At 44.0% G+C, this 19,962-nt stretch overlaps 4 protein-coding genes across 14 annotated transcripts in view; all 4 read left to right on the forward strand.

Moving 5' to 3' along the window:
* PRKAR2A (protein kinase cAMP-dependent type II regulatory subunit alpha) overlaps positions 1-4,529 on the forward strand; it is a 68,448-nt gene extending 63,919 nt beyond the window's left edge. The window contains exon 11 of the mRNA XM_074835808.1: positions 103-4,529. Coding sequence (XP_074691909.1) covers positions 103-236 — 134 coding nt within the window. The 3' untranslated portion in view covers positions 237-4,529. The remainder of the gene's footprint in view (positions 1-102) is intronic.
* Positions 4,530-6,578: 2,049 nt separating this feature from the next.
* Positions 6,579-9,238, forward strand: RPP14 (ribonuclease P/MRP subunit p14). The gene is made up of 5 exons (XM_074835787.1): positions 6,579-6,736; positions 6,829-6,913; positions 7,652-7,728; positions 8,296-8,374; positions 9,001-9,238. The coding sequence occupies exons 1-5, from the start codon at positions 6,651-6,653 to the stop codon at positions 9,055-9,057; spliced, it is 384 nt and encodes a 127-aa protein (XP_074691888.1). The 5' UTR covers positions 6,579-6,650; the 3' UTR covers positions 9,058-9,238.
* Positions 9,101-9,651, forward strand: HTD2 (hydroxyacyl-thioester dehydratase type 2). Its single transcript, XM_074835786.1, has one exon. The coding sequence runs from the start codon at positions 9,101-9,103 to the stop codon at positions 9,614-9,616; it is 516 nt and encodes a 171-aa protein (XP_074691887.1). The 3' UTR covers positions 9,617-9,651.
* Positions 9,652-11,880: 2,229 nt separating this feature from the next.
* PXK (PX domain containing serine/threonine kinase like) overlaps positions 11,881-19,962 on the forward strand; it is a 37,096-nt gene continuing 29,014 nt past the window's right edge. For 10 of the 11 annotated variants that reach the window (XR_012624663.1, XR_012624664.1, XM_074835771.1 and 7 more), the window contains exon 1: positions 11,881-12,111. Coding sequence is in view for 9 of the 11 variants with exons in the window: in XM_074835771.1 (XP_074691872.1) it covers positions 12,010-12,111 (102 nt within the window). In the remaining 2 variants the exon portion in view is untranslated. Of the gene's footprint in view, positions 12,112-17,096; positions 17,189-19,962 lie in introns of those variants that run through there. The other variant, XM_074835773.1, reaches the window with a different exon arrangement.

Genomic DNA, 19,962 nt, shown 5'->3' on the forward strand with positions numbered 1-19,962 from the left:
TGAATGGGTTGGACTGGAGGTCTGTGTTCTACGTTCAAAAAAGATTGGTGTATAGCATCCTTTTTGACAAACGATCTTGTTTTCACTTCTGTTCCTTTTCAGTCATGGATGTGCAAGCATTTGAGAGGTTGCTTGGACCCTGCATGGACATTATGAAGAGGAATATAACACATTATGAGGAGCAGCTGGTGGCAATGTTTGGCTCTAGCATGGACCTGTTGGATCCAGGGAATTAGGCACAGGGTACCTCAATGCCTTCTTAGTTCAAGACACAGAAAAGCCTCCTATCAGCAACACAACTCACAAGGAAAATGGACACTACGGAACAGTTACTGCTGCTGTCTTCTTGGGCATTTTAGAAACCATAAACAAGTCTCAGCACAGATGGATTGCTCACTCCCTGCCTCCACTTTGCTGCTGATACTTCATTATTAGACCTAGATTAAAGATGATTCTAACCCTATGTTCACTTACTTGGTTCAGAATGGCATCTGTCCAACAGTTCAAGTGCCTGATATGAAACCCAAAGGGTGCAAGATACAGAAGCCTCCTTCCTTCTGGTGATACTGTTGGGATAAATTTTCAGATCAGATTCTGTAGTGGGAGGTTGCCTGTTCTGCAGAGGCAACCTGTGGAATACGAGCCTTTTACCAGGCTTATTACCTTCATCTGATGCTTTCCTTACACAATGTCAAATTTGCTTTTAATTGTAGCATCTGGGTTTGAAGTTAAAATATCAATGGAGCCAATTAATAAGGTGGCACTGAAGTTTTCTTCCGCCTGCTGAAAGCAGCAGGTACTATAGCTCTTTAAACCAAGTAAACTGAGCTGGGGACATGGGAGAGAGCTTAGCAACAAAATGCAGAAAATGAAGCATTACTATATTTCAAGTGTTTTTCTGAGCAGCAAAGAAAATTGTTTTACTCTATGCTGCCCAAAAAAAGTGCAGTGGTTCAGATCAGATGGCCTGAAGGTGTCATAATTGTTATCTCCCCAGATTTGCTCCTTGTTCCTGACACTGAGTACATTTTATTGTGGTGAGATCACAATATATGACCTTCTCTTGCTTACAGAGATCCTTTATACTGCTAGATTTCCCAGGGCACAGTTGTTGACTGGGTCAGTTTTAAAGCTTTTTAAGGAGGTGAATGTTTTGTAATTTAAATGAAGACTTCTTCTGTACTTGTTTACAGGAGCTCCCCCCAGTCCTAACATTTCACAGTATTCTAACTTCATTAGACACTTGAATGCTTCCAAATACCATGTTGATTTGCTAAACTTTTCAAAAGTTGGCAACATTTGACTTTGTAAAGCAAATGTCTTTGCTAGCTACGCAGTTGGTGTGTTTGAGGAGTCTTTTTGGTTTAGGTGATAACTAAGCTAATGATCTTTATCTAAAATATCTGTTAAATTTGCAGCATTTATTAGGTAGATTCTATTTCTATAGCTTTAATGACCTTAATTGGCATACTGCTGAGATTTTATCAGAGTATTATCTAAATAAGAATGAGACCATAAGAAGGACATTTTTATGGTGTACAAACAGAATATTTATATTAAGACATTGAATTTGTAGGTAGTAAATCTAGTGACCCTTTGAATTTGCATTCTTCTGCAGCTCATGCAAAACTTACTGGTGTTTTATGGGGTTATAAAATTTTAATTGTGGATGCTAGTTTAACAGAACCTGCTCTTTCTATTCATGGCCATGTGAGCAAAAATAGAAGGATGCTAATGTTGAATTCCTGCTTCTAGTTATCACAGTGGACGTTTCTCTAAGGCACAAGATGCTTAGCTGCAACTCTTAAGTTGATTTCTGGACAATTTTTTTCCCTAAATGGATGAGCTCCTCCCAGTTCCTGCAATATGATGAGTAAGATGGAAACTTGATAAGTTTGAATGGCTGTTGTCCAGTTACTGTAATTGGAGTCCTATTTTTATATAATGCAAATGATTTGTAATGGACACCACTGAACTAGGTGTTTCCATATTATTAAAGTCCTGGTTGTGATGTCTAGTGGCTGTTCTAACTGCATGTATTTTAGAACAGTGAATTTCCTTTGCTTTACTGGGCTGTTTTTTGTTGTAAATTACAGCCAAAGAAGCAGCAGGTACTTCTCATTCATGCTTCCAAGGTTTAACACCAAAGACAAAAATCATTCTTTTGATTACAGAATTAAAAAACAAACCAACAAACAAAAAACAAGAAAAAATTTAAACCCTGCTCATCAGGTCCTTGCATTGATAACAGATAAAACTTTAAGATACTTTGGGCTCCAAGGCAAGAGTCTTTCTGAAGCCAGCTTGTGACTGTCCTGCGAACCAGATGTAAACTGGTCTCCAAATCTGTGTGAGTTTCTGTGCTGCCTAAACTGTCATGTGAACTAAAGAGAAACTTGCTGTGAATAATCACCAGCTGGCCTTTGTTGCTCCCAGGCAGAATGTCCTCTCCTTGACCCAGAGGAGCCTGGCAGGTTGGGCTGCCTTACAGGTAGAATTCTGATTCTGACAGCCTTTGGTTCTCTGCAGGATAGGACTGTATACCTCAGCATATGCAAACATTGGCAATTGTTCTGAAGCTTAACCAAAAAACTAGGCAAGGCTGATGTTGGAATCTTCAGGTAATTCTGCCTGGAAGGGAGGATTTGATGGCTTCTAGAAGTCAAAGGAAAAATGAGAACATAAAAGATTGGGGTCCCATGCGAGCGAGAAGAAGCTTTTGAAGTTTTCCCTTTCTCTAGACTGCGTACTGGGCAATGCCATCCTGCATCCAGGATCCCTGTGATGTCATTCTGCGGTGCAGAGAGGCAGCCTGACCGTGAGCTGAAAGAGAATGAGCCTCTAAGAAGGCTCATCCATTTAAAAGCTGTAACTTGCAACGTGCCTGATCAGTTTGGTCTGGTTTAACCAACCTGTTCTGTACAATTTAGGAGCATGAAGATAGTGAGAGAAGCTTGTAGTAAGATACTCAACATTGCCAGGTATCTGGTTAGAGCACCAGTAACGAGCAGAGTCGGAAAGCGTGTGAGTGGCGATACCGAGACCAGGGAGTGAAGCGAGGCGCCCGTTTGTAAAGATCTGCCCGCATCACTGTATCTCAGCTCATTCCTTTTCGCCATGGCCGTTCATCGCAATTGTCGTGGAGAACAAGGTTTTTCGTTGTTACTGCTCAGTGTTCAGTAAATCTGCTGTGGAGTCTCTGAAATTGGCAGTAGAGAGAGATCTAGTTTTTAATAAAAACTCAGCAGCAAAGTGGGCAAAAAGGATAGTGTCTTCGAAACTTAGAGGAAGAAGAGTCTCTTGTTCGTGATTCCCTGCTTGTGATTGTTGTGAAGTCAGTGAGAGGAGCTTTCAGTGGTCAAATATTTCTGTTTAATGTCACAGCACAGGTTTCGCAATGTAAAACAACAAAAAAGGGCAAAAGTGGTCTCTTTTTAAAAACAAAAGTGCAAAACTTAAAACTTTAGAAGAACATTTTAAAAACAAAGTGCAATTTTGCACAGAGGGCAAAAAAACAAAACCCCTTTGAATGTCACTTCCATTCTTTCTTTTCCGTTGGCTGAAAGCAGACTCTTGTTCTTGACATGTATTTGTAAACTAGTCTTGCCAAAATACAAACACTTTGTCTCTTTTTCACTCCAGATAATTTTGTTGTTATGGTTATTGCTGATTATTTTCATTTTTTCCAAACCATATTATTTTATTTCAAGAGGCCTTCCTTGTGGATTTCCTCCTGACGGTCTGCAGCACTACACTGCTATTTCAAGATGCAAGAGAAAGTCACTAACCTCACAGGAGAACGCTCAACTCCGCTTAGCTGGCTGGAGCTAACAATGCGCTACTAATTTTCCTCTGCTCTGCAGGGCAGGAGGGGAATTAAATTCTGCATAAAGTTGCTACCTCAAGGCTCCAAGTGCTTTTAAAGGTCTTTCACTTGGGAGAATTTAATAAGACAGTTCTTAAAATTGGTCTGTTCTTTTGAGTTAAATGTTTTTTTAATTGATTCATTGAGGGACCCTTATTTTAACTCATTTTACATTTAGTACTTGATTCTCAAAGGATGAACAGCTGCAAAGTTTGGTTCTTGCACTATAGTGTTGAACATGAAAGAAAAATATCTGCCATATAAACATGGTTTTAACAAGTTAAACCACTCTGGGGTTCAGCTTCACTTTTGGTTAATAAAAAACTGACATGTTGTGTCCAGCCTTCCTTGTACAATCTTGTGTGTGCTCTTTATTGACTTACTGCAGCTGACACAACCCCCCCAGTGCTTACATCAGGAGTGGACTTTACAGCAGCTAAGGAGATTTACTCGAGTGCCTGAGTTACTGTTGCTTGTGTTATCAGAGCCTTATGGAGAAGAGCACTCGCCCTATTGCAATAACCAAAAGGGATTTATACATTACCTGACCACCAAGTTTTGCTGTTTGGTGATTTAAAATTTTACTAATATCTTAAAAATAATACCAGTTTCTGTAGATATTATTGCTCCCAATAAAACTGGCTGCTCTGATGTGTCTGCCAAAGTATTGTAGAACTGATTTATTGTTTCAGCACTCTGCTAACCGGTCCTTGGTTCCTAGGAGAAACACAATATTCCTGAAGCCCTTTTGTTGACCTACACTTGCAGCTTGCCACATAAAATTCAGTAGCTGTCTTTTTTTAACCTAACAAGTTGAAAAAAAAAATTGCTTTGATACATGTGAGTTTGCCTGCTCAAATACTCAATATTTGCTTTTGCTGAAGTTTTATTTCTAAACATTTAGCATTTTACATACAGTTTTTAAATTAGTCTGGGAGAGCAGTTCAGAGGGATTGTGGTGCTAAACATGAGAAGGCCTGTGCTAGAATACAGTACTTTAGCTGTGGGCACTTTAACTTGAGGAAAAGGGGGCAGAGAGCAGAAGCATAACAATTATCTAGAAGATGTTACATTTTACAGAAGGATAAGGAAAATCTGGGCTGTTTTCTAAGGGAAAGAAGGACTGGGGGAAAGGGAATAAGGAGGGATGATCCCATATTGATTAGGACAGGCCTGTTAATACAGGGCCTAAGCTACAGCAGGGAAGCTGTTGATTAAGCATTGAAAAGATCTGTCTGAAAGAGCTAGGATACCTGGGGCAGCATGAAATTTTCCAGCACTATTTTTTTTTTCTTTCCAAACGGTTGTAAACTAGCTCTGTTGAATGGTTACAGTATCTGTCTGAGGCAAGGGTGGGTTAGATAATCTCTTGGGGAGGCTTTTCTGAGATATATAGCTGTTTTCTTATGAATTTGTCTTCAGAATCACCAAGGGCTTTAGCTGACACAAATACGATGTCTCCAGGCTTTGTGCCACATCAGCAGTAGGAAGATGAACACAGCTGAGTGCGTGTAAAAGACAGGGACACATGCCCTTTACACCCTGACGTGCAAGTAGTCAGTGGGCTAGGACTTGGGTCCCCAAAGCTCACCAGGCCCCTGGGACAGAGGAGCCTGGGCTCCCCGCAGGACAGAGAGGAAACTACAAATCCAAATAGAGAAAACATTGTGAACTTAGAAGTAAGTTCCTTTGCACATGGTGTCTTGTGAGTTGAGCCTCAATGCGATCATGTCAGATGGGTGTTAATCTATTGCAGTGTTACCCTGCTGCGGTCAGTATTAATTCCTGGATAAACTTTTTCAAAAAAAAAAAAAAAAAAAGATGTAAGATTCTATAAAGTTCTTATGCTGAGGATGATATTTCATCATTTTGGCAAAGACACTTCTATCCTTTCTGCTGTTTCTCTCCAAGGGATGTATTTCACACCAATCTTCAGCTGAGCTACACGGATTCATGCTGGTGCTGCAATTGTGTTATTGAACCTCAACTCTCCGTTGACCAGTGAGGTGCAAAGACAAGCTGCCAACCTCCCTCTGTGTACTTTTCAAATCTGTTTCAGGTCTGTGTACTGCAAAACAGAGGCTATGATAACACAATGCCCTCGCTGTTTGTAACCTGTTACGGTGCTGGACAATATCCTCCACCAGGAACTGCATCAGGACCAACATAGTTTGTTTAAAGGGGAAGCAAAGGAACATCTCAGCCCCTCTCCAAGAGCATGTTTATTGTGGAGCGTTCAGTGTTTGTCCTTCTGAAGCTAAAAGCTAGCCTGTAGCACTCGGAAACACCATCTGCTCCCACAGCTTCCCCGAGATTAATTTCAGACCTAAAGACTGCTTGTTGCCATCCTCAATCTGAAAAGGCCAAGCTCAGGTTTTCCTCCAGGGCGGGTTTAGGGGCTCTGGGCACAGGCCTTGCAGTGAGGGTGTAACACTGCGGGGTCAAGCGCTGACCGACATAACTGCTCTCCTCGCCGGTATAACCGGGAACTGGCCCTTTCCCCTGCCCGGCAGCGAGCAGTCACTGAGGGCAGGCACCGCGCTGCCGTGCCCGAGGCCGGCGGCGCTCCCAGGCCGTCCCTCGGGCCCGGCGTAACGGACAGGCCTCGGGGCAGGCGGCGGCTGAGGACGTCGGGTCGGGCCTGAGGCGCCGCCGCTCTCCGTGAGCGCCTCCCGCCCGGTCGCCATGGCGACGCCGAAGCGGGGCGCGCGGGGGCTGACCCCGCGGGGCCGCCGTAGGAGGGCGGGCGGTTCCGCGCCGCCATTGGCTCCGGCCGGGAGAGCGGATGGCGCGGGCCGAGCCGCCGGCCGCCACCTTCGAGCGGCGGGTGCTGCGGAGCGCGGCGGAGCACCACTACCTGCGGGTCCGCCTGTGAGTGAGGGGGGTACGTGTGGGGTGGGGGGGTGACCCCCCGCCGCCGGGGAGCCCCCCCCCAGCCTGCCCTCTGCTCTGCTTCCCCGCAGGGAGCTGCCGGACGGCGGGGCCCGGCCGAGCGTGGCGCAGTTCAAGCAGCTGGTGGTGTCGGCGCTGAGGGAGCTGCACGGAGAGGTGGGCCGGGAGCGGGAGCCTTCCCTCGGCTGGCGGCTTGTGGCTGGGCCCGGGAGAGCCTGGCGGGAGCGGCCAGTGGGCCCCTGGCTTCCGCGGGCGGTTCTCTGTCGGCTCTGCCCCCCAGATCAGCCCGTCTGGCGGGGGGGCAGTGTCGGGGAGGGGAGGGGAGGGGAGGGGAGGGGAGGGGAGGGGGGTCGGGCTGAGGGCGTGAGGAGGCAGCAGTGTCTCCAGTTTGCCTCTCCGTTAATCTGTTACCTGCTCTCCAGCTCATGTTGTAACTTGCTCCCAATGAAGCTGGGGCTGTACGTTTTGTCTTAGTGTCAATAGTCAAGTGGCTGCAGCATACTTAGCTTTTAGGATCTGGGCTATTGATGCTTTCACTGTAATGAGGTTTATAAAAGGAGAACTATGGGAAAGGAACAGCTTTGTGGATGGGCAAGTCCACAGTAGTGTTCTTGCTCTGTTTACGGTATTGCTGGGTGCCTTTAAACAAGTCACATCACTGCTGAGTCCCTGTTTCTCCAGCTGTCATGTGGAACTAAAAGTAGTTTCTATCTGAAGAGCTCTGAGAGGAAAGGTGCTGTGTTAAATCTAGTGGTGGTGTAGCTGAAATGCTCACCTGAGATTTGAGCGTAACTGTAGCACCTTTAATGATGTCATGTGCTGGTAGCGAATTCACTTGCTTTTAAACCACTATAAGAGCATAGGATGGTACTTATTTAATGTATTTTTTCATAGGTTGGAGCAGCTTTGCCTGTTGATGTCTTAACATATGAGGAAAAATCTCTGTCTGCCATATTAAGAGTTATTAGCAGGTAAGGTACAGTAGGTATGCACTTCAGATACTCCCATGAAAATATTTTTCATAAGAAAACATAACTCTTAAGCTAAGAATAGTCTTTGAAGAATTAAGCCTAACTTACAGATGTCTGCATAGAGCATGCAGAAAATAAATAAAAAATCACTAAGATTTGGTAACCTACATGTATCAGTATGCTATTCCTGCTTTAAAACAGAATGGTCTGACAGGAGCTAAGCACCATTGACATACGTGGCTTTAAATCTCAGTAGTAAAGATGAGAATGGTTACTCTATTTAAATGGTGAAGACGACTGCAGGTGATTTAGCTTAAAGGGACAGAGAGAACAAGAACGGGGCCAGTAAAATGAACTTGAAAAAGTTACGGTACATACCGCAGTCATTGCAATAACCCTTCAGTGTTACTACTAGAACTCATAGGTGAAATTACCTGCTGTAATTTCAGTTACAGTTGAGGTTTCATTACTTTTTATGTAACATGGAGTTTTTTTTAAGATGTTTATGCAGCAGGAAAATTGGGAAAAAGAAATTTTATTAATATATTTAATTTTCTTTTTACTTAGTGGCCTTGTCAAGCTGTGGAGTGCTCTAACACTGCTGGGCTTCTACCAGAACAGGAGGTGTGCCTTTCGAGTGCTGCAGGTAAAGCCCTGTGGGGCTGGATGGCTTCCCCCACGTGCCACTTCTCGCTCTGAGGTGCTCTGGCTAGCCGAGCGCACTGTCTCTTCATAGAAGGGTGGTCTAGATGCAAAAATGGCTTGCTTTGGGAGTGAAATGCTTTTCAGTGCAGGGGTGTAGACCTGCATTTAAGCAATTCTCATAATGAACCTCGTAAAATGTGACGGTAGCAGCTGTCTCATTACTTTATGGTTTTATTCCAGTGAGAAGTCCTGATCTCACTAATACATCTGTAAGAAAATAATTTCTGGAAAGTTTTGTTCTTGGCCCACATCTTTGTCCAATTTTTTATTTCCTCTACCCCATTTCTTCAGTCATTGTTGACTGACCTCGTTTAAAAATTCATGCATGAACATGCACTTCCAGAGCTTATTTTGTTCCCAGAGGATGCTGCTTAATAATATGAGTTTGAAGAATTCTTTGTCTCTGAAGCCATGGCTAAATGAAAATCTGCTTGGGTATAGCTTTAAGTTTTTAATTTTCTGTGTAAAAGGGAAATTTAAGTATTTTCAATGTTGAGTGCATTTGATGTTTTTTTTTTTAATTCTTTAGTTTGTTTCTTGCTTTTTTTTTTTCTTCCCCCCCACTAGACATCTCCATTTCTTCTTGCGTTATCTGGCAACAGCAGAGAACTAGTCTTGGACTGAATGCAGTTGTTGGTTTGGTTGTACGAAGCAGAAGTTGCTTGAGATGTTGCAGTCCTTCAGGTGTGGAATTTCTGGAGGGGATTTCCGACAAAGACCCTTGACAAAGCTACCAGTTATCAGCTCACTGCTTGGACGTCCTGTACCTCAGAGTTTACACATAAAAGTTGGAGACAAAGCCGAACTTACCAAAGCTTTTACGCAGAATGATGTTGTTACTTTTTCTGATTTAACAGGTGACACAAATCCTTTGCATTTAAATGAAGATTTTGCGAAGAAATCTAGATTTGGGAGAACTATTGTACATGGAGTTTTGATCAATGGACTTATTTCTGCAGTTCTGGGTACTAAAATGCCTGGTCAAGGTTGTGTATTTCTTTCTCAGGAGATCCGATTTCCAGCTCCTTTGTATACTGGCGAAGAAGCCGTAGCTTCAGCGGAAGTTAAACGCCTGATGGGTTCTATTGCACACATTTCGGTATCGTGTAAAGTCAGAGAAAGTGGAAAGACTGTTATGGAAGGGTCAGTGAAAGTCATGGTGTCAGACAGCGAGAGCTGTTGATCCTGCACTGCTTTACTATAAAGGCCAGAAACGTACGCTTGGTTTCGACTCCGTCTTTTTACATGACATTACTTAATCCAGTACATTTGCAACAAAAAACCCTTCAAAATGTGTCAAAGACAGTGCATGAACTTAATCTTGACAGAACTGCATTAAAGTTAGAGCTTTTCATTTTTCCCTGTGTACTGCCAAGATGAAACCCACAGAACTGGGCGCTTACTGTGACAAAAGTGCCACGTTCAGACAAGCCTTTGCTCTGCTACAGTGGGAAGCCTGCAGTAGCAGACCTTACATTGAGGCTGTTCTCAGCAAAATCGCAGTCCACGCTAGCTAAACTCAGTTAAAAGTCGTTCCCTCTTTACAAAGTAGTTGTATTGCGAACAAGCACCGGAGGGAGGGGACAGTGCTGTGTGTTTAACAAGCAGAGCAGACGTGGAGGCATTGACACACGTGTAGTGCAAGATCTGTTGTAATCTCCACGGCAGCTCTCGCGGATGGTGGTGCAGTGTGCTCGTCTGCATTTTCTGGCTAGTAAAGCCTTCCTTAGCTCTGCAGATAAGTAGTAGTCAGCCTTCACATAAACAAAATATAATTTGCCTGGTTTAGTTGGAAATGTGGTGCTCTCAATACTTCCAAAGTCTTTAGATGCCTTACAAAACCTGATTATAAACACACAAAGAAGTTATCTTTAAAGATAAATGCCTCTGAAACTTGCCTCCCGGAAGCAGAGTGAAGGAGGCTTTTAAAAAGCTGTAGTGTCACTGCTTGTGCTCCTGGGGGCAAGACAAGCAGGGGCAAATGGGTTGAGTACTAACTGGCTTCTTTCTGCTCACTTTGCTGTGGGAACATGCTCCCCTTTGCCCACTGAAAGGACCTTGGTTGCTGGTAAAGTAGGCATTTGGTAAGTTCATTAGTAAATCATCCAGGTTAAATTATTTTAGTACTGACATAAGATTATCATACACTAAGAAACTTTTTTCAGGAATGATGGGGACCATCAGGACTAAAAGTACAGGCTGTCTTCAATCAGTGGCTCATAATTTTCTGGCAAAATAATCTGTTACCCCCCACCTTCTCTGGAGCAGAAATGCATCCATAAATTTCCTTGGCTGCAGTTAACCTCAAAAGTAGTTTGCTACTAAAAGTTTGTCCTCAAACGGTGATGAAAGCTACTGGTAAAGCCCTTACGCTGTCTGGGTGTGATGTTTTGTTCTTAAACGCCTGGGCACTGAAACAACAAACCCCAGGTGTTAAGTTTAGCTGGATCAGAGGGAGGGGTAACTTTAAACTGTTTAACTTCACTGTGCCCTCTATTTTCAAAGCATGGGTTTGGCTTGTTGGAAACACCGAACCGGTGCTTAGTGGTACTTCGGAGAGCTTTCCTTATCTCTTGTCTGTAGGAGATGCTTCATTCTTTCCGTTTCTTCTGCCCGGGGTCACTGCCTGATCACGGGCTTTTTGCTTTTGTTTCTCACAGCAGGCGCACTCCTTCCCTTGTTCACCTGCCTCTCTAGATGGGAAGTCGTCAGGTTGATGCCTGTTAAAATAAATCGAATGCAAGGGTGAGACGGTGGGTGAGGGGTTAGGGCAATTAAATTGCGTCTGACCCCCAGGGTAAGTGTAGAAGGATTAGATGGGAACGATCGCTGTTCCAGCCCGAGATTTAGCTGCTTAACCACAGCGCTCGGCCCACTTTCCTGTCAGCGTGGAGCTGCGAGACGAGGCTGTTTACGAACCTTTTAGAGGTGTACGACAGACTCGAGCTGTGCAGCCTTACAGCGAGATGAATTCCTGTGTATGGCGTAACAAGACGAAAGGAAACGCAGACAAGCGTTCGCGGGGCAGGAGGTTGGGAAGCGCTAAGTAGCACTGAAAGAGTTTTTGACGCTGCTACGGAGAAAGTCAGGTTGTGGACTTCAATTTAACAACTTTAAAACTGTGTTTTACAAACAAACCCCCCAAACCCAAAATCTACGGATTGAGTAGAAGATATTGGATGCTGTTTGATTTTTTTAAGGATCTTTTAACTACAAAAAAACCCACCCAAAACAGAAGGTGAAGAGCGGCGGGTGCGCCCGCCCTTTGAAGCTTCTCTGCGAGGACCCGGCGTGTTTTGGGGTGAATCCCCTGAAGCTACCGGCGCGGAATACGCTCAGCCCCCCCCCCCCCGTTAATTAATCCCGGGGGACCGGTCGCCCCGGGCCCCGCCGCCCCCTCGCGAGGCCGCGCCCCCCCCCGGCGCCCCCTGGCGGTCGGTGCCTGGCTCGGCCGGCCGGCGCTAAGGCCCGGCGGCGGCGGCGCGGCGCTGCCGTGTTGACAGCGGCGGCCGCGCCGGGAGCTGCCCCCGGGAAGCAGGTTGGCGGGTGCCGGGTTCCCGCTCCCCCCGCCCCGGTATGGCCTTCATGGAGAAGCCGCCGGCCGGTAAGGTGTTGCTGGACGATACGGTGCCGCTGACAGCGCAGATCGAGGCGAGCCAGAGCCTGCACTCCCACACGGTGAGCGGCGCCGGCCGGCGGGCAGGCCGGGCCGCGGGGGGCGGCGGGAGCGGCCGGTGCCGGGAAAGGCGGGGGGAGCGAGATAAGGGAACGGGGTGGGGGGGATACCCGGGGCGGTGTCTGGGGTACGCGGGGCCGGCCCGGGGCCTGCGGCTCAGCCCGGCGGGAGCGAGGCCGAGGGGAGCGGGAGGCGGGGGGGGCGCTGGGGCAGGGCCCGGGGCAGCGCGGGGGGGGGGGTGTGGGGTGGGCCGGGACCGTGCGGGGGCCTGGGGCAGCTGCCGTGAGGGGGGGAGGGTGAAGCGGTGAGGGAGGCAGCGGGGCCGAGACCCCCGGAGCGCGGGTTCCACCTCCCGGGCAGCCCGGGGAGCTCCCTCCGATGGGATGTGGCGGTGCCGCCGTTGCCTGCAGCGAGCCGGGAGTTGTTCGGCTCCTTTTCCTCCTCCTCCTCCTCGTCGTCCTCCTCCTCCTCTCTCTGCTCGGCGGGTTTTCCGTCGGCAGCCTGCCACGGCTCCCGGGGCCGGTACCACCGGGGGCTGGCGGGGCGCAGGCTGTGCGTGGGCTTCGGGTGCTCGCGGGCTCGCGTCCGCTCCGAGGGAGGCCTTGTGCCTTCTGGCTCCATTTAAGTTGTAATTTCTGTTTTTCTCGGGGTCTGTTGCAGCGTTTGGAGCAGAGGCGGGTTCTGGTTGCCTCGTTTCAGTAGCTGTGAAGTTACATTTGAACGGGCTACGTTTGCCTCCGGGTCCCACTGTGCGACCGTAGTGAAGGCTGTAAAGCTGCAGAGACGGAACCGAGGGTACAGCCCCACTGTCTTTGTTGTGGGGAGTGATGACACTCAGCAGAATGAGCCCCGCTGTGACTTTTATGTCACAGATTAATCCTTCTGGGACGTCTAGTCCACATGCACACCACCTCCATAGGAACTGTGCTGGCTTTGAGCATGCAATAATAGCCCAAATTTCACAATCTCCTGTTTGCAATTAATTTCCACTTTAAAAACTAGGTTCACTTAGGGTATGACCAGGCAGTACTGTGAATCAGAGAAAGAACTGGCTGTTGTTTCCAATTCCTGCTTTAGCAGAGAGGGGATGCTGGGCTAAAAAGGAGGCCAGAGGTACTTCAGCAGCAGGTACGCTGGCAGGGAGTGTGTTCTGAATGGAGAGAGGGTTGTTCCCCCTGCCCCTTACACAGCTCCCCTTCCTGCGTTGTTGATCTCTCTTCCTGTTCCTTGCATCTGGTGAACACTCTTAACCTGAATGACCATAATTGTAGGTTCACCACAGGCTATACAACTAATCTGTAGACTGTCTTATTAAATACTCTTCCTATCAGTAATCTACACTTAAGAAGTGTTTTTTGTGTGAGGAACTCACGCTAACTAATGTTCCAGTCTTTCTCTGAACAGAAGTTACGTAGAAGTTGTCCAGAAGATCTTGTGAATCTAGCAGGCTATGGCTCTCAGTTGTGGCAACTCCTCTTATAAATAAAACTACTAAGGTTTATTTTTCTGACAAGCCTGATACTTTTTACCTGTTCAATAGCTGAGGGGTGCATGTACCAAATCCTATGAGAAGTTGTGTAACTTCTAATACTCCCCAGTTAGCAGTCCAGATCACAGTTTCATTGTTAACTTGCTTCCATCGTGCCTTATTACACTTTTTTGCTGGTGGAAATGACAATAGCTTTTTGTGTTATTTCCTTTGGTTTGCATGATTCTGGTTAGGAAAAAAAAGTCACAAAATTCTTTTAGAATGAGCACTTGGAAGTAGTTTTTCAATCCAGACTCTGTGTGTGTTTTCTTGCATGGGTGAGTGTGATAGCAAATGTTGCTTCTCCCCTCTTGGTCTTTCATCTCCGTATTCTGTTACTAACGGATGTTCAGAAAAAAATCTCTACTGATTTGTTCTGATCTTTTGTTAATAACAGAGTGCTGGAGCACTGTGCCTTTTGATTTAAAATCTGTCTCTAAGATACATCTATTAGTAATTGTTTGTTTTACTGCAGAAGCCTTGTTGATAGTTGAAAGATGGCTTGAAGTGTGTGTAGCACAGATGGTTTATATAGAGGCAGTGTGGATAACAAAATACAGGAAGCCATAACAGAGACTTCGTTTCTCATTTGATGTAAGTTGACTATTTTGTCATTTTGGACGCTTCATCTTATGTCCCTGGTATCTGAATAATTTGTTTATTGGTGGGTGATGCTGTCCCTGATTTGAACTTTCGTGGTTTAAGTAAGCCACACAAATAGATCCTTGTGTTTGAAGAGGTGTGTAAATGAAGCTCCTCTAAAAAATAAGGTTTGAAGTGCTTTTGTGGGTTGTTAAGGCTGTATTTTACTTTGTTATAGACATAAGGAAGTAGGTTGTCATTAACTGAATGCTTTTTGAGTTTGTTCCTCATCCCACCTCAAAGCGGTATCTTCAAAAGATGTAGATCTGTACAATTCTTCATCCCAAACTAATGTTTGGAGAACTAGGTCTTCACGTGCTAGACTTATTCTAAAGCTGAAATACAATGAATACATTTTCTATTCTTTTGTCAGCAGCATGTATTAAGATTTTATAATGCTTTTATAATGCTTAGCGTTGCAAGAATTGCTTTAAACTTGCATTTATAATTTTTTTTTCCTGTAGATAATTGCTTATAAAAGCACTCGTATGAAGATGATTTAGGCTCAGATTAGGTGCAGCTTTAACATGGCAACTGAACCAGTAATAATGTAAACCTTCTATGGGTGCTGAAAATAGCCAGCCTTCTGAATAACCAGCTAAGGAAAAGGTGAAGAATTTCAGGAAAAGCTCTGTAGACATGGTGAAAAACCATGCAGAAGACCAAAGCTTGTGTCAAACTAGTAGTTTGCTTGTCTATTGTTCTAAGCAGCTTCTGTTAATTTAAATTTAATACAACAGACTGGGTAAGTGTAAACTTAATAGCATTGAATCAAGGGCTGTACTTGGCAGAGGCTGAGTTTCTGTTTCCTGAAGGTGAAGGTGAAACTAAAAAAACGAAACTGAAAACAAAACCCAAAACTACTACATACTCACTTGAATTCTCTGGAAAACTTAAGAAGGCACAAAACTAGTATTTAAAATGTACTTTTGAGGGCTTGCGCTTTTTGCTTAGTAAGAGCACATCACTCCCCTAGTAACTGTGGGTTTTAGATTTTTAGGAAATCAACTGCAAAATTTTCTGATATGCTCACAAGCTCTTCATGTTTCTTTCAAGTCAGGAGAGCTCAGAAATTCTTACTTGAGTTAGTACATCCCAGCTGGTACATAATCTCCATGCTTTTGTGTTGCAACAAAGAAATTGTCAGCTGAGGTTTTCTTTCTGCATATTTATTTCCAATGACAATTGAAGATGAAAATGATGCCTTTTCTTTTTTACAGAAGTTGTTTCCCCAGTTAAGTGTGTTACAAGCAATCTGAGTTTTATTGCAATGTGCCCTTATGTACAAGTAGTTCTGTAGTGCAGTGTTTATGGAGTCCTTTTCATTTTGAAAGCCAAATAAATGTATATTTGCAGGCACGTTCCAATGGTACCTCACTGAATAATTTGAAATTACACGAGCAAACCATGTCAGCTTCATTTTGTCTCCTGCTATACGCTTTAATCACTAGCACTGCATAAAAAGAGTAACTGTAACTTCCAGGAGTGTGTTGGGCACCTTTACACATACCTACCACGCTTGTGAACCCACTGTTTTGCAGACGATTGTTTTGCTGCCATTGCATTCCTTGAATGCACTCCTTCAGTAGGAGTGGAATTACATCCCGTATATTAATCCATTTGCAAGTGTCTCATCTTAATGCTAAATGTTGTGTTCTGACAACAGAGGTGTTTTCAGCACTAAAGCTTTAATAAATTTTGGCTATTGAACTTGCTTCATATTGTAATATTTAATCTGTATATTCACTATTTAAAAGTGGCTTTCTTTCTAGGCCTTGAAATAGGATGCTGTTTTCTTCCACAGTAATCTGGACATATTCCTTAATAAGATCTGCACATCTGTATATACAAGTTTTAGAGCACTTTACAGCAATAAAACCACTAGCAAGTTATACATATACTTCTGAACATGCCTTAATTCTTTTCTGAAGTGATTTTCCCTTTTCATGCATTTCGTGTTGAAATTGAAGTAGTGAAACAACCAGTTTTGCTGCAGTACGTTGTTGTCTTAAAGGCATTTTTAAATGAACAGCTGAAATAAATCGCTCTTGTAATGTACTTTAGAGTTTTTAGTTTTCCTTAGGCAATGATGAATGTTGACACTCATAGCTTTTAGATTAGAAAAATGTTGAAAAAGCATTTATATTTTCCCTATATTGTTCTGTGATACAAAAATGGAGCCATATGTTTGTAGAACTGTAGTATTTATTTTAAAAGCTTGTAAAGGACTTTGCACATCTGCTTTATAACAGATTCAATCTCTGCAAGGTTGCTTTCACTTTGGGAAAAAAAAAAAAAGAGAAGTTACTTTTAGAGGTGGCTCTAGACAGGGAACTATTAGAGTTCACTTGTTCAAGGTTTTGGAAATGCAGTTCCTCCACTGGACTTAGTAAGTAAGCTTGACCACTTCCCACCTGCCCCCCAGCTTGAGCTCAGAAAAGATAGCTGTTTCATCACACCTCATTTTAGATATCCCAACCTTATGGTTTCCGCTAGTGAACTTACTAAATCAGTATTGTGTTTGTAGCTCCTGCAAGGATCACAGTCAAAATAATAGTTGCTGTATCATACCTTGGTAAATCCATTGCCTTAGAGATCTTGCGGCGTAATTAGAATATTTTTATTGGCTACTGATTATTTCCTGCAAAATACTGAGTATTTTGTTTTTCTGGTGAAGCCCGTGGTGATGCAGGGTACTGAAAAGCTGTTGTTTCTCTTGTTTCTCTCCAGAGCTTTTCTTGTTCAGTAAGTTTCATTACATGTAAATATGTGTCCTATTTTTTTTCTGCAGTTGGCCTACTTCATAGCTTTCACTTATTGAATGGCTTACTCGTTACTACACCAGCGATACAGTGTGTGTGGAACTGTATAATGTCCCTGGACAAACACAGGCATTGTTTAAAATGCAGGTAAACACGGCTGTTGCTGCTCGTACCTCAGATGGGCTTAATGGCAGGTTGTACGATGGCAGATAAATACTATGCCCTGTAGGGAAGAGGTCCCCGAGTCTGAGCAACTTTCCTAATTTTGTTGCTACTTTTCACGTGGGAGGTTTTCTAAATAAACATTTAAAAGAGCTTCTTACAAGAAATTGTTCCAATCCAGCCTACTTAAGCAGGGCTTGTATTCATGCTTAATTAGGCTTTCCTCTCTTTAATGCTTATGAAATAAAGCCCTTTCAAACTTCTAGTTGATGTGACCTGAAGGTGACCTGGATCTTTATAATGGTTGGCTTTTCAAGCCTGTTGGATTAAACAGATGTACAGCAGAAATCTGTGGAAAAATAGACTGGCTATCCTCAGCCAGAAATTTAGAGACTATTTTCTTGGGAAAACAGAATATATTACTCAATATTGGCAAGATTCTCTGTTTTATTATATGAATCTCTAAATTTGTCACTTGTTCTTTCCTATTTTGTCTCCTCAAAAACCTTTCTTTCCTCTTTGCTTTCTGTTTCAAAAACTAGGAAAGATGATAAACAGCAATTGTTAAACATTTGGACATGCTTTGCTGTGTAACTTTCACCTAGGAATGTTAACAAAATTATCTGGGCAGCTCTGAGCTGTTGATGTTTTAACAAGTGCTGGAATACCAGGGACTAATCTTGGTGAATTTGGGGGGAAAATCCACCTAAATGTTGGCTCTGCATGAAAATGGGTAAGTTCAGCAAAACATTAATCTGAGGCAGTGATTGTGAAACTGGTATTGGCAAAGGACTGGAGAAATTCAGCGTGGTTGTCACTGATCCATGTGGATGTTTGGAAAGTACTCTTTTTCAGAAACTCTATCTGTAGTGATAGGAAGAAGATTTTAGGAAATGACAGTGTGCAGCTAGGGTCATAGAGCTTTCCCTACTCCCGACCTCCTCCTCCCAGCACCGGTTTCCGCTTTCTTGACTAATCGGAGCAGCCAGGAAATGATCCCATAGGTAAAACTGCTTTGCTTGGCATCTTTAAAAATGTATATTGAACCGCTGGTGGAATATCAAGGTTGTGGCAGTACTGGTAGGAAGAGCAGCGGACGTACAAACCTCACCTGTGTGGGAGTCTGGAGGGACTCAGGGAGGTTGTCTTGGGGAATGGTTTTCTGGCCTGTCTTGGTGGTGGCCCCTATATAGTTGCTGCCAGTGAACTTGCTGCCCACGGGCAAAATCAGTAGCAGAAGGTTGTCTCTCTTCTGTAAGCTGAGACCTTTCTTTGCCAACTAGCAGCTGTTAGGGCTGTTCTTTGGTAAACTGAGTCATAGGAAAGATTTTGAGCCATTCATGTAGGAGTGAACAATGCCATGGGAATTTCTGCATGTCCGTAGCCAACCTAGACCTCGCTGAGCCTGGTCACTGATCCTTAAAATTGTCGGCAGGAGTGAACTCTGGTAATTACTAGCCCTTTCTGAAGCCTTTTCCATCATATTTTCCTGTGTTAGGTGATGCAGCTAAACAGAAATGATTCTGAGTGTGCCTATCTGTGTTCCTTACGCTTTTGTTTATTTCCTATGGGCACAGTCTCAGTCCCAAATCAGGCTGTCTCAGAAGAAAATTGTCGTAATTCAGATTTTTTTCCTAAACAAACCAGAATTTGGCAGAGTAATAAAGGCTTTTGTGCATTTAGGCTTTTTGCTTGCAGAGTTGAAAGCTCTTCTTTGGTCCTATGGGAAGCATATATCAATGGTGCTAATTATAATCCCAAGACAAGCTTGTTGCCGTGCGGAGGCAGTAGGAAGTATCAACTTGTTGCTAAAACTCAGCATACTGGGGTCTGCTGATTATGTGCAGCCATGGCAGATATTGGAAATGGGATTGTATTTCTTATCGTGGCTTTTCTACTGTAGCTATTCTTTGACTTTCAATCTCATTATCAACTTTGGTAAAAAAAAAAACCACTCAGAAGACCATTTAGGCTTTTTCATTAGTTGTATTGACAAGGTAGTGCTGAGGTGGCCAACTCTTCGTAATGGAGTGATGGAGTGAGCGTGGTGGGGACTTTTCCATCCAGGTAGAACTAAAGACCATGTCTGAAGAGTGATGCTTCCTTCCTTCAGATTGCGAACCCCATGACATAAAGCGGGGACTTGATTAGTACTTCAGGGTGCCAAAGCAGAACTAGATGGGAAAATGCTTGAGTATGTGTGGAAAAAATAGTTGTGACCTAAATCTGTTTTTTAATATAATCTTACTGTGAGAATGAGCTCTGGGCCCCGAGTTGTTTATCACTAGGCTCTCCAGAAGAGACAATTGTCTTATGGATCAGAGTGTTTGTATGCAATAAGGTGCTTTCACAGTTGTCTAATGAATTTTTGTGTTCTGCCTGTCCAGGAGCATTTTCTTGGGATGCAATAGAAAAGGTTAATTGCTGGATAAAGAGTAAGTGCTACAAGGGATTGAGCAATAACTCAAATTTCTTTCAAAATCCTAGAAAAGATGAATGACTGAACCTGGTGAATCATCACTGACGTGGTTTTTCAGAGAAACAGCCAATGTTCCTTTGAGACTTGCTGAATAAGCAGTTGGTGCAATTTTTTGGCCTCTTCCTACTTCCCAAAACGCAGCAGTGATCACAAAACAGGAAAAGCCACATTAGTGGTGAATCTGGGTATCCAGGTGTCCCTTTGATTGGTTTCTGTTGCACAGTTTCCAAACATAATTACACTGGTTGAATTGCAGTCAGCTCTGGGGATTTTTGTTAGT

Source organism: Strix aluco, chromosome 11, assembly GCF_031877795.1.
Source record: "Strix aluco isolate bStrAlu1 chromosome 11, bStrAlu1.hap1, whole genome shotgun sequence".
Classification (NCBI taxonomy): Eukaryota; Metazoa; Chordata; class Aves; order Strigiformes; family Strigidae; genus Strix; species Strix aluco.